Here is an 18,084-nt window from a genome sequence, read left to right as displayed (position 1 = left end):
AAAGCCTGCCTTCCCTCTCTGGCCCCCCTCATTTCTGCCATCATCCACTCCTCTCTCACCACTGGAACTGTCCCTACATCTTTCAAAACTGCTACCATTACTCCAATTCTGAAAAAACCTGGCGCCGACCCCTCCAACTTCAACAACTTCCGTCCTATCTCCAATCTACCCTTCATCTCCAAAATCCTCGAAAAAACAGTTGCTTCCCAACTCCATTCTCACCTATCCCACAATTACCTGTATGAAGAGTTCCAGTTTGGTTTCCACCCACTCCACAGCACTGAAACAGCACTCACTAAAATCACCAACGAAATCCTTATGGCAGCTGATTCTGGACTCCTCACCATCCTCATCCTCCTCGAACTGAGCGCAGCCTTTGATACCATTTGTCACACCACCCTCCTCAACAGGCTATCTTCCATTGGCATCACCCACACTGCATTAGACTGGTTCACATCTTACCTCTCTGGCCACACTCAGTTCATTCAACTGAAGTCCTTTAAATCCATCCCCTCCTCCGTCACTTCCAGTGTGCCCCAGGGCTCTGTCCTGGGGCCCTTCCTCTTCATCATCTACCTCCTTCCCCTCGGCAATATCTTCCGCAAATTTAACATTGACTTCCACTGTTACGCTGATGACACCCAGCTCTACCTCTCCACTAAACCCTCATCCACTCTCCCGCCCACCTCCCTAACTGATTGCATCACTGAAATAAAAACCTGGTTCACTCTAAACTTCCTTAAATTAAACAGTAACAAAACCGAGGTTCTCCTCATTGGCACCAAATCTACGTTATCCAAAACCAACAGTTTTTCCCTCACTATTGATAACTCCTCCGTTTCACCCTCCCCCCAGGTTAATAGCCTGGGTGTCATCCTTGACAGCACACTATCCTTTCAATCCCACATCAATAACATTACCCGGTCTGCCTACTTCCACCTACTAAACATTAATCGCCTCCGCCCCTCCCTTACCCCCCACACTGCCGCCATCCTTGTCCAGCCTCGTCACTTCCCGTCTGGATTACTGTAACTCTCTCCTCTTCGGCCTCCCTCATAAATCCCTCCATAAACTTCAGTTGGTCCAGAACTCAGCTGCCTGTATCATTTCTCGTACCCCCTCCATCCACCACATCACTCCTGTCCTCCAACAGCTCCACTGGCTACCGGTTCAGTTCCATATTCATTTCAAAGTCCTTCTATTAACATTTAAAGCCATCCACAACCTCGCCCCCCCATATCTGTCTGACCTCCTCCATGTTCCCACTCCCTCCCGCTCCCTCAGATCCTCTTCCTCCACACTCCTGTCTGTCCCCTCCACCCGTCTCACCACCATGGGGAGTAGAGCATTCAGCCGCTCTGCTCCCCGTCCCTGGAATCTACTACCGCCCCAACTCAGAAATATCGATTCATTCCCCCATTTCAAATCACAACTCAAAACACATCTGTTTAAAACTGCCTTTTCCATCTGATGCCATTTGCTCTGTCACTTTTGTATTGTTTTTATTTTTATATTTCATTTTTATTGTTGCTTCTTCTTAATGTGTTTTTAATCTCAATTTGTGTGACTCTGTACGGTGTCCTTGAGTGCCAAGAGAGGCGCCTTTAAATAAAATGTATTATTATTATTATTATTATAATTGAAGTTCTTGTACTTAACTTGAGTATTTCCATTCAAATCTACTTTATATTTCTGCTCCACTACATTTGACAACTTTAGTTAAACAAGCAAAATACTGTACGGACTGTAGCTAGAGAAAAGGTTTACTTCCCTGATGGTCATTGTATTGTTTGCACTCTAGAAAAATGTATTGTGGCAGTCGAAGGTTGACATTATTAAACCTTTTTTTACACTCACTTCGGAGCTTCGGCGTCACAGGAAACGTCACTGCTCTTCCCTCCAGCCCTGCAGGTGGCGGCAGTGAGTCCAAACTCGGTAGAAGAAGACAACCCACACCACCGAGGAGCAGACCGGGGAAGTGCCGCTGACTGACGTGACCGGAGGAGGTGAGAGTTTGTTACGTTTTACCGGATAAACGAGGAGTTTCTGTTGTTTTCGTCACGCGGTTTTAACGGAGCAGTCGGAGCTCCGCGGTCAGTCACCGCTGGTCATATCTGTCAGTGTTACCGGTGAAGAACCGCTCTGCTGCGGCCGGAGAGCCCAGAAGGTCAAGCTAATGCTAAACTTAGCCGCTAGTCCGCACAGTGCTTTCGGTTTTGTAATGCGGATACTGGAGGGTACCTAACTGTGGTCTAAGACCTGTAGGAGGTCCAGGACAGGATCTAGGACAGGGTCCAGGAGTCCACATTGAAAGATAAAGAATAATTCCGTTACTCGTATGAGCGACAGTCCCGGTGTGCGTCGAAATCTGTCCCTGAAATGAGCTCCCCGCCAGACTCCGTCTAAACGTAACAATTTATCATTTCATGGCCTCCAGGCAGAAAAACAAAGCTGTCAGAAATATCCACCACAGTCAGAAACGACCCACCAGAAGCTGCTTTTTAATTCGTCTATATTAAAAATGAAGAGTTTGGTTTGTCCTGTTAGTGACAGTCCAACATCTGTAAGTGTAGGTGATAAAATACTGATCAGGAACGTTTCGCCAGACTCCATTTAAAAATCAGACAATTTATAATTTCCTCACCTCAGAGCTGTCAGAGCATGACTGAAGATAAGAAACTACTCCAGAAGCTGCTAACGATCCCGTTTGAGTCCAGACGTAATCACTGACAGCCATGGTCTGTTATCAGAAGGTTTCACCGAACTCCATTTAAAATCTGACAATTTTCCATTTCCTTGCTTCTTGTTGATAATAACCCGTTGTCAGGTCATGAATGAATATCAGGAATGATTTAACAGAAGATTTTTGGCAATCCAAAACACCAAAAGCTATTATTACAATAAGTAATTCTACTTTTATAGTGTATATTATAGTATTTCGCTCTATTCCTCCACATCAACTGAAAACTAAAAACATGGTGATGAGCTGTGGGTCTGTTTTGTAGGATAGTAACTAACAATTATTGAAATTATTAATATTTACCTCATCTGATATTATTTTTTCATAGAAGACTTTCTCAGAAACTACTTTATAAATGCAAGAGTTAAGTTCATCTACAGAGTTTCTTCAGTCCAACTTAAACAATGACCTGGGTTATTTACTGACTGTGTCTCAGTTATAATAACGTGACCTTATAGGAACCTGTTGTTGTTTGTGTTGTGTGTGTGGCTGTCTGCAGCCCTGTGTGTATTTCCTGTCCTCTCTGACTTTGACCATGGTGTTGAGGGAGGTCCCAGCTGAAAACATCGCCCGTCCTCTGGGCAGGAACGAGGTCATCGGCCTCCTCTTCCGCCTCACCATATTCGGAGCCGTCACCTACTTCACCATTAAGTGGATGGTTGATGCCATCGACCCCACCAGGAAGCAGAAGGTGGAGGCCCAGAAACAGGTGAGACGGGGTGGGGTTGGGGGTTGGTGGGGGCAAAATGAAGTAAGTTTAAGGTCGCTGCGTGATAAGATGCTGACAGACAGAGAGGCAGATGGACAGACTGAGAGAGAGACAGACACAGAGAGTGAGAGAGAGACAGACAGATGGACAGGGAGAGAGAGGCAGAGAGACAGACAGAGACAGACAGTTCTTCAGACAGAAATATCTATAAATCTGTTACTGTCATTTATTCCCATGATGCTCCTCTCGGGCCATGTGCATGCAGACAGGGGTTTGAGTGAGTTACTATGGTTACAGCTATGCTCTGTGTCTCCGTGGCTCTGACACTTCCTCATGATTAAGTTACAGGTTTTTAGGTTAGTATGCCTTTAAAAACAATCATAAATGTTATCTTAACATGATTAACGCAGAGGAGCCTTCATAAAGAAACTGGCTCGATTTCAAAAAGGAGACTTTTTGAAAACTGGCCGATCAATCGGGGCATCCCTAATTGTTACCTGTCATTCTTTGACCATGAGAAAGATATTGAACTACATTCTGTGTGGATGTAAAGAGTCCACCCAGACCTCCCAGACCTTGGTCCTGGTCTGCTGGTCTGAGAACCAGAGGGAAGTCAGCAGCACCCTCAGGAGCCGCTGTCAGAGCGGCCATTTTGACCAAAAAAGTTCCAGGAACCTTAAGTTGTTTCGTAGAGTCTTCCTCAGCGGATGAAGTTTGCTCAGTTGCTTCAAAAATGAAGATCATGTGATATGTTTGAAAGCTCTGGAACAGCTACTAAATGGACCTTTGTTTTTTGTTGATTTTACCTCCTTCAGGCCGAGAAGTTGATGCGTCAGATCGGAGTAAAAAATGTGAAGCTGTCAGAGTACGAGATGAGCATCGCAGCTCACCTGGTCGACCCGCTCAGCATGCAGGTAACTTTATTTGTGTCACAGTGATTCACATACGAGAGGCCGTGCTCTTCTTTTCCTCTTTGTAAAATGTGTTGATAAAGTTATTTTTGTTGAATATATAATTGAGGCTAAAAGCTAAAGAGTGTTTGTAATGACAGCCTGATGCTCAGAGCTGTGAAGTGTTTGTATATTAAATTATTTTAGATCTATATTATATCTTAAACTAGGGCTGCAATTAAATGTTATTTCCATCATTGATTAATCTGCTGATGATTTTCCTGATCGATTAGTTGTTTGGTTCATAAAAATAAGGTGACGTCTTCTAACGACTTGTTTTGTCTAAGTCAAAACTCCAAAATATTCAGTTTATAGTTTTATAAAACTGGAGGAGCGGGAACAAGTCCCTTTAATGGCTCCAATGATAAATTGATTATCAAAATAGGCACCAATTAATTAATTGGTTATCAGTTTATTGTTAATTGTTTCAGCTGTATTTGCAAATCATTTCCAGAAGAGGAAGCAGGTGTGTAGGAAACAGCGGAGGACCTAAAACAGAGCCCTGTGGATGAAGACGTTAGATGTTAGAAACGATTAGCTAATCTATTGATTATCTTACCAGTAAGCGTATAGTGGTTTGTCATTTCTTTGTCGTGAGGATTTCCTGCTTTTATTTTCCTTCTGTTGCAGAAACCTGAATATTTAAACATTGTAACAGTTTATGGACCGAATAATGAATCCAGAAAATAATCAGCAGGTTAATCAATAATGAAAATAGCTGTTGTCAGTTTGCGGGTCTTCAAATGATCATTATAGTTGTTAAATGTGCTAAAATTAATAATTAACCTGTAATATAATTAATAAATGTGTGATTGCAGATCACCTGGAGAGACATCGCAGGTCTGGATGAGGTGATCACAGAGTTAAAGGAGACAGTGATTTTACCTGTTCAGAAGAGACACCTGTTCCAGGGATCCAGGCTTCTGCAGCCACCAAAAGGTCAGATGGAGAGACATGATGTCATCGGTTCAATTAGTTTAATCAATTTAATTACATTAATTAGTTTAATCAATTCAATCAGTTTAATTAGATTAATTAGATTAATCAGTTTAATTAGATAAATTATTTTAATCAGTTTAATTAGATGAATCAGTTTAATTAGATGAATTAGTTTAATCAGTTAAATCAGGCTAATCAGTTTAATTAGTTTAATCAGTTTAATTAGTGATTGTGTCATTTACAGAGTCACATCACGATAAGAAGACGAGGAGGAGGGACAGAAAAGGAATAAATAAAGAAGGGAAAGAAATATTAAAAGAGTAAGGCAGGAGAGAGGGAGGGGAGGGATGAAGAAAGGAGGGGAGAAGGAAGCAGGGAAGGGAACATGACAGTGTACAGTCCAGGCCAAAATACCAACACTGTCATCATCGCAACAGGCGTGTTGCTGTATGGGCCCCCCGGCTGCGGTAAAACGCTGATCGCCAAGGCGACGGCCAAGGAGGCGGGGTTTCGTTTCATCAACCTGCAGCCGAGCACGTTGACCGACAAGTGGTATGGAGAGTCCCAGAAACTGGCTGCTGCTGTGTTCTCATTGGCTGTTAAACTGCAGCCGTCAATCATCTTCATCGACGAGATAGGTGCAGTATGGACAGACACAAACACACACACACACACACACACACACACACACACACACAACACAGACCTGTCAGTCAAAGTGGGGGATAACAGGATATTGATGAATAGACCCCACCCACTTTCATCGATCAGTATGACACTTCAGATTTTAATGGTGATTGGACAAAGGGTTAATGAGTTATGGCTCAATATTTGCCAAGCCCCGCCCTTTGCAAACAGATGTTGGTTAATGAGGCCATGTGTTTTGACCGATCTTGCTCATTTAGCAAAGAATTTGTATCTCATTCCTCAGGCTATATACCAAATGTGGTGTTGCTAAAGTAAAACTTCATAACGTTCTATTCAGTTTACTGTTTTTCACATTATGCTAATTGGCAAAAATTCATCATGGTGGACTTTAATGGTCCAAGAGGTTTTTTTTCTAGAGCATGCTGAGCTGAATGCGGGTGTCCAATTTTAAGTGTATCGGACAAATAGTGTGAGGGGCGTGGCCTTTCCAAAACTGGCCTTAATTACAGCGCCACCATGTGGCCGACTGAGCTCATATTCTTGGGAAGCTGATGCTCATCATTTCCAGTCATTGTGCCAAGTTTCATGTTTTCAGCTCATTCCAGCTCAAATCTGTCAGCAGGTTTCAGTGTCAGTGTGCAGTACCTGTGTCTGACCAGCACGTATCAGTGTGTCGTGTGTGTTTTGTCAGACTCGTTCCTGAGGAGTCGCTCCAGCTCAGACCACGAGGCCACGGCCATGATGAAGGCTCAGTTCATGAGTCTGTGGGACGGACTGGACACCGACCACAACTGCCAGGTGTGTCCAGGTGTTCAAACACCTGCCTCTGAGCGTAAGTCATTAGAATCTAATCCTTAATATTAACAAGCCTCTGTCTGTCAGGTGATCATCATGGGAGCCACCAACCGGCCTCAGGATCTGGACTCTGCCATCCTGAGGAGGATGCCCACCAGGTTCCACATCAACCAGCCGGTATGATACATTTAAATCATTAACATGATGACATCATGATGATGTCACCGCCTCAAACCAATGAAATCTGCTGTTTGTGTTTGTTCCTGCAGAGTGTGAGGCAGAGAGAGCAGATCCTAAAACTCATCCTGGAGAACGAGAGCGTGAGAGTTTCACCTCCTCATCAGTCTCTATCAGAACTGTGGCTCTGACTCTCGCTGACATCATCACCTCTGTCTCTCTACAGGTTGACTCCTCTGTTGACCTCATCGACATCGCCAAGGAGACAGACGGTTTCTCAGGAAGTGATCTCAGAGAGATGTGTCGCGACGCTGCACTGCTCTGTGTGCGAGACTTCGTCCACAGTCAGAACGACAGGTATCTCGGTGCATCAGTCACAGCAGCGTCCCCCCAGGCAGCACCAAACTTAACGCCGCATCTACGTCACCACATCTGCATCACCACACCACATCTACGTCACCACATCTACGTCACTACATCTACATCTATGTCACTACATCTACATCTATGTCACCGCATCTACATCTATGTCACCACATATATGTCTCTACATCTACATCACAACATCTACGTCACTACATCTACATTTATGTCACAACATCTACGTCACTACATCTACATCTACGTCACCACATCTACGTCACTACATCTACATTTATGTCACAACTACGTCACAACATCTACGTCAAGACATCTACATCTATATCTCTACATCTACGTCACCACATCTACATCTACACCACTACATCTACATCTACGTCACCACATCTACATCTACGGCACTACATCTACATCAGTACATCTACATCTACGTCACTACATCTACGTCACTACATCTACGTCACTACATCTACGTCACTACATCTACGTCACTACATCTACGTCACTACATCTACGTCACTACATCTACGTCACTACATCTACGTCACTACATCTACGTCACTACATCTACGTCACTACATCTACGTCACTACATCTACGTCACTACATCTACGTCACTACATCTACGTCACTACATCTACGTCACTACATCTACGTCACTACATCTACGTCACTACATCTACGTCACTACATCTACGTCACTACATCTACGTCACTACATCTACGTCACTACATCTACGTCACTACATCTACGTCACTACATCTACGTCACTACATCTACGTCACTACATCTACGTCACTACATCTACGTCACTACATCTACGTCACTACATCTACGTCACTACATCTACGTCACTACATCTACGTCACTACATCTACGTCACTACATCTACGTCACTACATCTACGTCACTACATCTACGTCACTACATCTACGTCACTACATCTACGTCACTACATCTACGTCACTACATCTACGTCACTACATCTACGTCACTACATCTACGTCACTACATCTACGTCACTACATCTACGTCACTACATCTACGTCACTACATCTACGTCACTACATCTACGTCACTACATCTACGTCACTACATCTACGTCACTACATCTACGTCACTACATCTACGTCACTACATCTACGTCACTACATCTACGTCACTACATCTACATCTACGTCCATACATCTATGTCACTACATACACATAATAACATCTATGTCACCACATCTATGTCACAACATCTACGTCATAACATCTACGTCATAACATCTACGTCATAACATCTATGTCACTACATCTACATCTACGTCACTACATCTACATCTATGTCACCACATCTATGTCACTACATCTACATCATTACATCTACATCTACGTCACTACATCTACGTCACTACATCTACATCTACGTCATTACATCTACGTCACTACATCTACATCATTACATCTACGTCACTACATCTACATCTACGTCATTACATCTACATCATTACATCTACGTCACTACATCTACGTCACTACATCTACGTCACTACATCTACGTCACTACATCTACATCTACGTCATTACATCTACGTCACTACATCTACATCATTACATCTACGTCACTACATCTACATCTACTTCATTTACATCTACATCTACGTCATTACATCTACGTCACTACATCTACATCTACGTCATTACATCTACGTTACTACATCTACATTTATGTCACCACATCAATGTCACTACATCTACATCATTACATCTACATCTACGTCATTACATCTACATCATTACATCTACGTCACTACATCTACGTCACTACATCTACGTCACTACATCTACATCTACGTCATTACATCTACGTCACTACAACTACATCTACGTCATTACATCTACATCATTACATCTACATCTACGTCATTACATCTACATCATTACATCTACGTCACTACATCTACGTCACTACATCTACATCTACGTCACTACATCTACGTTACTACATACACATAATAACATCTATGTCACCACATCTACGTCACAACATCTACGTCACAACATCTACGTCATAACATCTACGTCACAACATCTACGTCATAACATCTACGTCACAACATCTACGTCATAACATCTACGTCACTACATCTACGTCACTACATCTACGTCATAAATCATGGACAGTCGGTCTCCATGTTATTATCCATGATCAGTGAATAACCAGAAACACCTTTACTCAGTGTTGACTGTCTGTTTATCATCAAGTCTTTTACCTGATTTGTGGGAGATGCTTCTGTCGTGAAAAGACTGATGGGGAGTCACCACTGTGTACCTGTACAGGTAACTCAGGGTTTGTACAGTCACTAAACACCTGGAAAAGTCCTGGAACACGAACACTGAGTTTTCCGCTCTCCATTATACAACAACACATTGTCAGCGTAGAGGGAGAATTTATGTTCTAGCTGTCTCATTTCATGTGAACCTCTTTCCCTCTCTCTCTATCTCTCTCTCCCTCCCTCTCTCCTCTCTCTCCCTCTCTCTCTCCCTCTCTCTCCCTCCGTCCTACTCTCTCCCTCTCTCTCTCTCTCTCTCCCTCCTTCCCTCTCTATCTCTCTCTCTCCCTCCCCCTCTCTCTCTCTCCCTCCTACTCTCCCTCTCTCGCTCTCTCTCCCTCCTTCCCTCTCTCTCTACCTCTGTCTCTCTCCCTCTCTCTCTCTCAGTTCCTCTGAGGACTTTATTCGTCCCATCCATCAGTCCGATCTTCAGAAGTCGATCAGTAAGATGAAGAAATCTAAATCGGCGGGCGGACACGGCGCCCTGTTGCATGCTGCTCTGGACTGAACACATTGATCACTTGACCTCAGCCGAGCCTGCACTCACAGGTTCGATTCCAGAGCCGTCGATCAGCTGATGTCTCTACACGTGTTTAATATGTTCCACATGTGCCACAGTTTTTGTTTCTGCTGTTTTTATTTAAATCTGCTGATCATGTCGCTGACGGTCCTCCAGGTCCCACACCCTGACCCGGACCCGGACCCTCCATGACCTCCAGACACAGAAAAGAAAAATTAATCATTTCTGTGTCTGAAGGTGGAGCGATGAAGCTGGAGTCTCGTCGTTATGGTAACGCTTCCTGCTTTTTCCTGTGTAAATAAACTGACAGTCGATCAGTGAAACGTCTTTTTAACAAATCAATCACACATGAGACGTTGGCTCCTGATTGGACCAGACTTCAGGGCCGTGACCCCTGACCTTTCTGCTGGGATGATGTGTTGAGGGTCCTGTTCACTTGTCTGGAGTTTTTTTTTTTTTTTCTTGGTGTCTATTTTTCTCGCCTAAAGTTGTAAATGTTAAAAAACATCTCAGTTTGATGTTTAACGTTTGAACTGGACCTGGACTCTCTCAAACAGACGTTATCTGCATGTTCAGCAGAACCACTCTGCTGTTCGTTAGCGTCATAAGAATCAGTTAATTGTAATTACTGTTTGAAGACTTGTGACCTTTAACGAGTTCTTTCTGAAGGTCGTTAGGAAACGAGCAACTCTGTTACGTTTCTGAAGCGTTTACACTGTAAAATAAAACTGTAAACAGAAGAATCTGAACATTTAGTTTGAAACTGTGTGAAGGTGAATTTCATCTTTTCTATGAAGTGTACTTTATTATTATTATTATTATTATTATGCTTTTATTCTGAGGTTTGAATGTGGAAAGAACTCAGCTGTGTTTTCTATTCTGGGATGAAAAGAATAGAAACCACAGTCAAGCTTCACTGGGGATTATTTCCTCATCTGATCGATCAATAGTTTGGTTTATTAAAATCTCCACGGTGACGTTTTCAGACGTGTTTTGTTTTGACCGACAGTTCAAAACCCAAAGATTCGGATTCAGTTTCCAATCACAGAAAAAAATATGATGAACACATTTAACAAACTGAAATCAAAGATTATTTTTCTGCCTTTTAATAATAATAAATATCAATCAATTATTCCACTAATTGTTTCGTCATCATCATTAAATCACAGCATCAAATGTCAATGTAAACAAAACCAGAAGAGAACCAGGAGGATTTTTTTTACAATGTAGTTGTTTCCTGTTATGATGTAAGAAACTATGATGGAACAGAAAAATGAAATTATTAAAAATAAATTTTGAAAATGTTTAAATGTTTCTCATCTTCGTTCTGTTTTTAATTAAAATGAAAAATCTGGGATTTAGAGAACAAGTTGCAATCTGAGACGATTAATGATGTTGAATAAAGTTGTAATTCCTTTATTACTATTTTTTCCTGAAAATTTATTTAAAAAATACATATAATTTTTTATCAATATTTAATAATGTATAATAAAATGTTATATTAACACTCAAACTTTTTTCTTAAATATTTTGACTATATTCTCAAAATCTGTTTTTTTCCTCACACTGAACCAAACACTGATCCACACATCAAATATCTGTAGTAGTAATAATAATAATAATGTCTGTTGGTTTTGTCTATGAGGAGTAAAAGTGGTGAAAATGCATTTTTCTGAAGATTTGATTCCTATATTAAAAATATGTCATGTGCTGATACATGACAGTCATTTTGGAGATAGTTTGATTTTTTTTTTTTGTGCAAGATAAAATTGACCGACCTGCTGGAAAGTTAAATTTCAGTAAATAAAGTCAAATAAAGACAGACCGTCTGTTATGACTGAAAAACCTTTATTAAAGCTTTTAATTTGAAACATTTGGCACTCATCAGGAATAATTCCACAGGAAATAAAAACAAAAAGCACCAAGTTTTAACATCAACAACCTCAGAAAAAGCTGAACTGTCATTTTAAACTTATTCAGGCACAAAGACAGAAAACAGACAAACAAATTTACCTTAAAGACACAAACTCAGCTTCAAACACTGCAGATGTCCTGCAGAGTAACCAGAGCTTTTATTGTGAAATCCTCCCTCAGTCTAACCCACAAACCAAAATCAGTAGAAAATCAAGCCAACCCACATGATCATAAAAATCTGAATAAATAAACATAAAGTTCCACGATCCTGAATCAACCTGTCAAAATAAAAGTCAAAGATTTCCCTCTGAAGATTAAAGGGCCAGTTCACCTAAAACCTTAGAAACTGATTCTTTCAGAGAAGAACTCCAATCAGAACCAGGACCTCCAGAAGCTTCAGTCCCATTTCCCTCCATAAGCAGTAGGTGGAGCCGGTCCTCCAGCTGCTGCCATTAAACCACAGAAGAAGAAGAAAAGCCCGGTGGAGAACAGGATGTGAGGAAGGTTCAGCCTCCTCAGCCTCGCTCCTCGCAGCTGACGTGACTCCAGGTTAAAGTTCAGCTTCAGTTCAGCCACAAAGTTTCAAATCAATGTTAATGTCATGGAGGAAAAATATCTGTGAAATATAAAAACAGACTTTAAAATGATAATTTTGAAAGAAAAATTTATGAATTTATTAATAATTCATTCAATCCTTTAGCTCATATTTATTCAAATATGGATTTAATTTAATATTGATCCTGTTAAGATGCTGTTTTAGTACATTTTACCTCATTTTAATTCTCTAATTTTCCTTTGGGATTAAGTAAGTGTTATTTTTTTATTCCTCCACCCAGCGATTGACAGACTTTCTTCAAATTTGGCACAAAAATTCACCTGGACTCAAGGATGATGTGATTAGAGTTTAGTGGTCAAAGGTCACAATGACCTCAGAAAACACTTTTTAGCCATAACTAATATTTAATATTAATATTTTTTAGGATGTGACCTAGGACTAGTCTGAGTCGTCAAGTTTAGAAAACTTTAGTTTTTATTTTCATCAGTGACATTTACTGTCGATGTTTTTAGTGTTGATGTTTTGAACTTGTTTCATTACTGAAATATTTTGGTTTGATTTTAGAATCACAGGTAAAAACGTGGTGAGAAGCTGCAAGAGCAAACTTACTCACCTGCCATCATTTATTATTATTCTTATTGTTGTTATTGTTATTGTTATTATTATTGTGTCACAGCAGCTTCAATAACACAATGAAATGTAACCGAGCTGTGGATCACAGCTCAGCTATGCTAAGCTAAGCTAATGCTGAGTGTGATGTCAGGTTCATTGTCAGACTGATCTGAACAACTAGTTAGTTTAGTCCAACTGGTTTAAACTCAGCGAGTCTGAACACCTGTTGCTGCTGATGAGCTGCAATTGGACCATTGGTGTTTGAGGGCGGGGTTTAGCGATGAGTCGATTCACTGTCAGGTAACATTTGAAGGTGTGGAGAAGGAGGATTCAGGTTCTGGACTGGACTCTGTGGTTCTACTGCATCAGGTCTCTCAGAGTTCAGTGTTGGGTCCTCGGCCTCCAGTCCGGCCCTCGCACTCCCTGTTGAAGTCGCAGCCGTCCAGCAGGTGGCGGTATGTGGCGCGGACGTCCCGGTACAGCGGGGCGTCCTCAGCCTCCAGCCCCGGGAATCGAACTGGAGACTCGTTGATGAGCAGCTGCAGGCGGGGTCCGCGCTGACAGTCGTACAGGACGAAGAGCAGGTTGGCGGCGTACGGGACGATCCGGCCGCTCCGGAAACTTCTACCTGTGAAAACACGACAGGACAGGAGAAGGTCTGAGGTCACAGTGAAGTCCTGGATCCATGCGTCCACCTGGACCTCACATCATGTCCTCATCTCCAATTGGATGTGAGGATGGGGGCGGGCCTTCGTACCGTGCTGCGTGTGGTAGTTGTCGGCAGTGGGCGGAGTCTGGTCCTTGTAGAGTCCCAGCAGAGAGAGGAGGGGGAGGAGCGTCTCGGCGTGACCCAGCAGGATGGAGGCGGGCTCAGGGGATGCCTCGGTGGACCTGAGGGACACAACAGTTACGTATGATGTCATCACAGAAAAGGTGTGAGTGTAAACTTGACGTAGACCAGGTGTCAGACCTGCGGGGACGTCCGGCTTTGTCCAGCGTCCTGAAGACGTGGTGGAACAGAGGACAGCTAGACAGACCGCTGATCACATGACCATGGGAACGCTTCCAGTACTGCTTCAGGTCCGACTTGTATTCCAACACCTGCAGAGAGGAGACACACAGGTGACCTGAAACCATGGCAACACCACGGTAACGCCCCTCCCGCACACTTATCTCATGTGATGTCTCTGGAGGATTGTGTTTGTACCTTGGCGTCGTTCTCGTCGAACAGGAAACACCACGGAGAGTGAAGAGACTTGATGGACAGCTCGTAGGAACACAAGAAGAACGCTGCTTCAACCAGATCTACAGGAGACAGAGAGGGACACACTTCATCAGCTCCTCACAGCTGACACTGTGCGTGTGTGTGTGTGTGCGTGTGTTTGTGTCTGACCCGCTGTGAGGCGGTGGTGAGGAAGGCCCAGTCTCTCGGCCATCCTCCTCCTCACTCCCTCCATCTCCTCGCCGTGTTTGAACCTCTCCACCTCCCTCAGTGCCGTGCGGTTCTTCTCCACACCCTCCACGTAACCACGGCAACGCTCGAAGAAACGCATCAGCTCGTCGTCCACCCGGTGGCTGTACGCCACCTCTGCAGAGAGAGAGTTCAACTACATCTCCCATCATGCCAGTGAATAGCCTCCAGAGAAGGGGGAGGAGCAACTGTGACATGTGGGCGGAGAGTGTTTACATCATGTCTGATCTCAGTGTGACTTCCTGATTAGAATCAGCTCCTCCTCCACTCATTATTAAATACTGACCATCTGTGTGACGTCTTGAGTAACGACTTGATCACATCATCACAGATCAACCTATCTGTGAGTCTCACCCTGGAGCCCCCAGTGCTGCTGCAGTCCCTCCTGAAACGCCTCCACGCTGCTCACACAGCGATGCTTGGAGCTGGTGATGAAGCTGATCCTCCTCCTCCTCAGGTTCTCCTCCGACAGCAGGGCCGGAAACACGGCGGCCAGACGCCTCGCCAGGTGACGCAGGTCTTCCCTGCCCTTCATCACCAGCTGACCTGAGCACAGCAAATACATTTAATATGACAACAATCTGAGCAGTTTATCTTTCTCCTATTCCGGGAATATCCCACCAGATTACCCAGAAAGTTTTCAGATTGTTTTTAATTTTTCTGTATTTTCAGAGGAATATTCAAGATGTTTAACTGGAATATTTTTGTAGATATTTTCAGAATGAACTGAAATAACTTGTTGAACTCATCAGCATCATTCACACTGAAATCATGTCTGTTATTGTCGCTTGTTGTCAGCATGTTGTTCTCATTTTATTATTGTATTTATTGTTAGTTTTAACCAGCCTGTGAAGCCAAAGGCAGATTTCCACATTTGTTGACAATAAATTCCACAAGCAAATGATTACCTGACTTTTTTCAGAAATATGGCAGTGATGTTACAAGAATATTTTCAGTAATATTTTGGCGGATCAACAGGAATATTATCAGAATATTTAAGGATTTATACTGCAGGATTAACGGTTTGTTTTCAGGAATAATATCATTTGTTATTTTATTATTATTATAGAAATTTACAGAAATATTTTCAGACACACTGCACCTATCTGACTTATTACATTTGATTTATTATATTCAAACTGTGTCTCACCGTCCATGTCCTCGGTGTACCACATGTCCCAGCGGCTCTGGATCTCCCGCAGCCAGTCCTCGGGGCCCCCGGAGCCTCTGGAAGCTTCCCTCCGGACCAGCTCGCTCAGTTTCTGGATCCTGCGGATGTTCTTGACGGTCGGGTACCGGCTGCCGTGCCTGATGACGGCGGTCAGGTGGACCGAGGAGCAGCGCTCGTTGGGCGGAGGTTTGAGGACAGACGTGTTGACGGAGGTCAGGTCCCGCAGCAGGTGCGGGTTCACCTCCTCGTACCGGGTCTTGGTCCCGAAATAAGTGGCGATGTGCGGGATGTCCGGGACCCACAGAGAGGAGCTGGACAGGCGGGTCAGGAGCAGACTGAGAGCCGCCACCAGCAAACTGTTAGTGGGCAGTAAAACGGAGAACATGTCGGCGGGAACCGGAGGAGAAACTGACGGACTTTAACTTCTCTCCCGCCGCCTTTGTTTGCTTTGTTGATGTTCCGGGTTCAGATGACCTTCGACCCCTCTGTCGTCAAGGACTCTGGTCCCGCCCTTCAATGGCCGACCAATGAGTTTCCCGGAGTTTTAATTCGACGATTTTAACACTTCAAAATAAAAACAAAAAGAATCGTGAATATATATACGTGTGTGTGTGTGTGATTTATGAAGCTTTACCTCCAGTATGAAAGTAATGTTTACTCTGACTTACCCATGTGCCCCCCCCCCCACACACACACACACACACACACACAGAAGAAATTTAGAGTTGATAAAACCGACCCCTGACCCTGATGTTGTACCTCATGGTGGTTTCATGAGCGGTGACATTGCGACATCGTGTGCAGCTCATTAAACCACGTTTTCAAACAGCTGATGTTATCACGTCCGTCACACTGAAACCACAGTGGTCCGACATCTATCATCTAGAGAGCAACAGGCAGCGGCTGAACCCCTGAAGGGGGGAGGGGCAGGGCAGAGTAGTGTTACAGGTGTGGTGGAGATGCAGGTATGTATGTGTTTAATATTTCTGTTTGTGGAGTTAAAATAAAAGTATTTTAGGATCATATCTGAGGCCAGGACTCATACTGAACCAACTTGTCAGAAAGTGTGTAGAGCACCAACGTCAGAGTAAGACAGTCATTTATCAGTGACCCAACTCTCAACTGATCACGACTGATCAGAGAAGCAACAGCCAATCATACTTAATCAACCATCACTGACCCGACCACAGCCAGCTCTTACTTTAAACACCTTAATAAATGTTGGCTGGGGTTAATGGTTGGAGGGTTTGGTCAGACTCTGGCTCTGGTCCCTGTGGTCCACCGGGACCAGAAGGGAGCAAAGTGATTCCAACGCAAACAGTTCCATGTTTTATCAGCTCACAGACCAGCAGCAGCTCGTGTTGTAGGTGTCACACCGTGGTGAGGTTATCTTGTCCTGGTTTTATTTTGTCCTGTCATTTCCTGTGTTATTTTGAAAAGTAACTCTCCTCTTGTTTCAGGTCACTTGGCCTTCCTCATGTGTCTCAGTCTGATTCCCTAAGTGTTTCCACCTGTCCCCTATTTCCCTCCATGTGTTTAAATAGTCTGTGTTCCCCTTGTCTTGTGCCAGAGTGTCTTCATCCTTGACCTGCACCTGAGCATTTGTCCATGTCCACAGCCATAGTGTCCTTCGAAGGAAGCCGTTTGTTCCTCGTGAAGAGTGAGTTTTTGTTTGTAATTTCTTGCCTTAGCTAATGCCCATAGCCCTTTGTTTTTCCTTGTTATGAGTGATTTTTATTTTGTGTAAGTTATTATTTATTATCCTAGATCCTCCGCTTGGTGGCGTGAGTAGATTATTTTGGTTTATTTTTTATTTAGTCAGGTTTTTCCTCCTTATGGAGCGTTTTGAGTTTACCTCTTGTTTCTTTTGATTAGAGCTTTTTCCTCCTCCTGGATTGTTTCTGTTTTCTCAGGTTTCAGAGTTTAATGACTAGTCTTTTTCATAACCATTTGTTTTTCACTCTGTCTGAGGTCTCTGGTGATTTCAATAAAGCCCATTGTTTACTTATTCTCTGCGTCTGAGTCCTGCCTTGAGTCCCTGCCTGACAGTAGGCTCTGTGGGTTTTTAGGTAAATAAAAACAGACTTCATTCTTTTAGATTTAGATTTCTTTTAGTTAGAATTCTCATAAAAGGCAGTAAAGGACAGAACTTTGTGTAAATATGTGACATGAGACAGTGTGA

General features: G+C 43.2%; 2 protein-coding genes across 4 annotated transcripts; one reads left to right on the top strand and one right to left on the bottom strand.

Moving 5' to 3' along the window:
• Positions 1 to 1,943: 1,943 nt before the first annotated feature.
• Positions 1,944 to 11,484, top strand: atad1 (ATPase family, AAA domain containing 1). Of its 2 annotated transcripts, none has more exons than XM_022743175.1 (10): positions 1,944 to 2,006; positions 3,240 to 3,449; positions 4,265 to 4,363; positions 5,218 to 5,338; positions 5,776 to 5,976; positions 6,678 to 6,784; positions 6,869 to 6,958; positions 7,051 to 7,101; positions 7,185 to 7,315; positions 10,046 to 11,484. In XM_022743175.1, exons 2-10 carry the CDS (start codon positions 3,276 to 3,278, stop codon positions 10,164 to 10,166), a joined length of 1,095 nt encoding a protein of 364 aa, XP_022598896.1. In that variant the 5' UTR covers positions 1,944 to 2,006; positions 3,240 to 3,275; the 3' UTR covers positions 10,167 to 11,484. The 2 variants fall into 2 exon arrangements, with proteins under 2 accessions (XP_022598896.1, XP_022598895.1); XM_022743174.1 differs by lacking the exon at positions 1,944 to 2,006 and having other exon boundaries at positions 3,276 to 3,449; positions 10,046 to 10,207; positions 10,335 to 11,484.
• A 532-nt stretch (positions 11,485 to 12,016) lies between these two features.
• LOC111219960 (multiple inositol polyphosphate phosphatase 1-like) lies at positions 12,017 to 16,450 on the bottom strand. 2 transcript variants are annotated; one of them, XR_002665036.1, is made up of 8 exons: positions 15,882 to 16,450; positions 15,086 to 15,277; positions 14,654 to 14,848; positions 14,468 to 14,565; positions 14,231 to 14,361; positions 14,018 to 14,151; positions 13,484 to 13,888; positions 12,017 to 12,708 (listed from the first exon to the last, which is right to left on the bottom strand). XR_002665036.1 is itself a non-coding variant. In XM_022742842.1 (7 exons), the coding sequence occupies exons 1-7, from the start codon at positions 16,285 to 16,287 to the stop codon at positions 13,635 to 13,637; spliced, it is 1,410 nt and encodes a 469-aa protein (XP_022598563.1). In that variant the 5' UTR covers positions 16,288 to 16,450; the 3' UTR covers positions 13,000 to 13,634. The 2 variants fall into 2 exon arrangements, 1 of the variants encoding a protein (XP_022598563.1); XM_022742842.1 differs by lacking the exon at positions 12,017 to 12,708 and having other exon boundaries at positions 13,000 to 13,888.
• Between the last annotated feature and the right edge of the window lie 1,634 nt (positions 16,451 to 18,084).

The sequence above is a fragment of the Seriola dumerili genome, unplaced genomic scaffold (genome assembly GCF_002260705.1).
Source record: "Seriola dumerili isolate Sdu_G_001 unplaced genomic scaffold, Sdu_1.0 BDQW01000068.1, whole genome shotgun sequence".
Classification (NCBI taxonomy): Eukaryota; Metazoa; Chordata; class Actinopteri; order Carangiformes; family Carangidae; genus Seriola; species Seriola dumerili.
This window is presented reverse-complemented; position numbering and strand designations above follow the sequence as displayed.

What these genes read in the sequence shown, in the direction of transcription:
- atad1 (XM_022743175.1), top strand. Translation starts at nt 3,276, where the DNA reads ATGGTGTTGAGGGAGGTCCCAGCTGAAAACATCGCCCGTCCTCTGGGC. An exon ending in TCGACCCGCTCAGCATGCAG is followed by an intron (nt 4,364 to 5,217) that starts GTAACTTTATTT and finishes GTGTGATTGCAG; the next exon opens with ATCACCTGGAGAGACATCGC. An exon ending in GCTTCTGCAGCCACCAAAAG is followed by an intron (nt 5,339 to 5,775) that starts GTCAGATGGAGA and finishes TCATCGCAACAG; the next exon opens with GCGTGTTGCTGTATGGGCCC.
- LOC111219960 (XM_022742842.1), bottom strand. Translation starts at nt 16,287, where the DNA reads ATGTTCTCCGTTTTACTGCCCACTAACAGTTTGCTGGTGGCGGCTCTC. An exon ending in TCGACGAGAACGACGCCAAG is followed by an intron (nt 14,362 to 14,467) that starts GTACAAACACAA and finishes TCCTCTCTGCAG; the next exon opens with GTGTTGGAATACAAGTCGGA. An exon ending in AAAGCCGGACGTCCCCGCAG is followed by an intron (nt 14,152 to 14,230) that starts GTCTGACACCTG and finishes TGTGTCCCTCAG; the next exon opens with GTCCACCGAGGCATCCCCTG.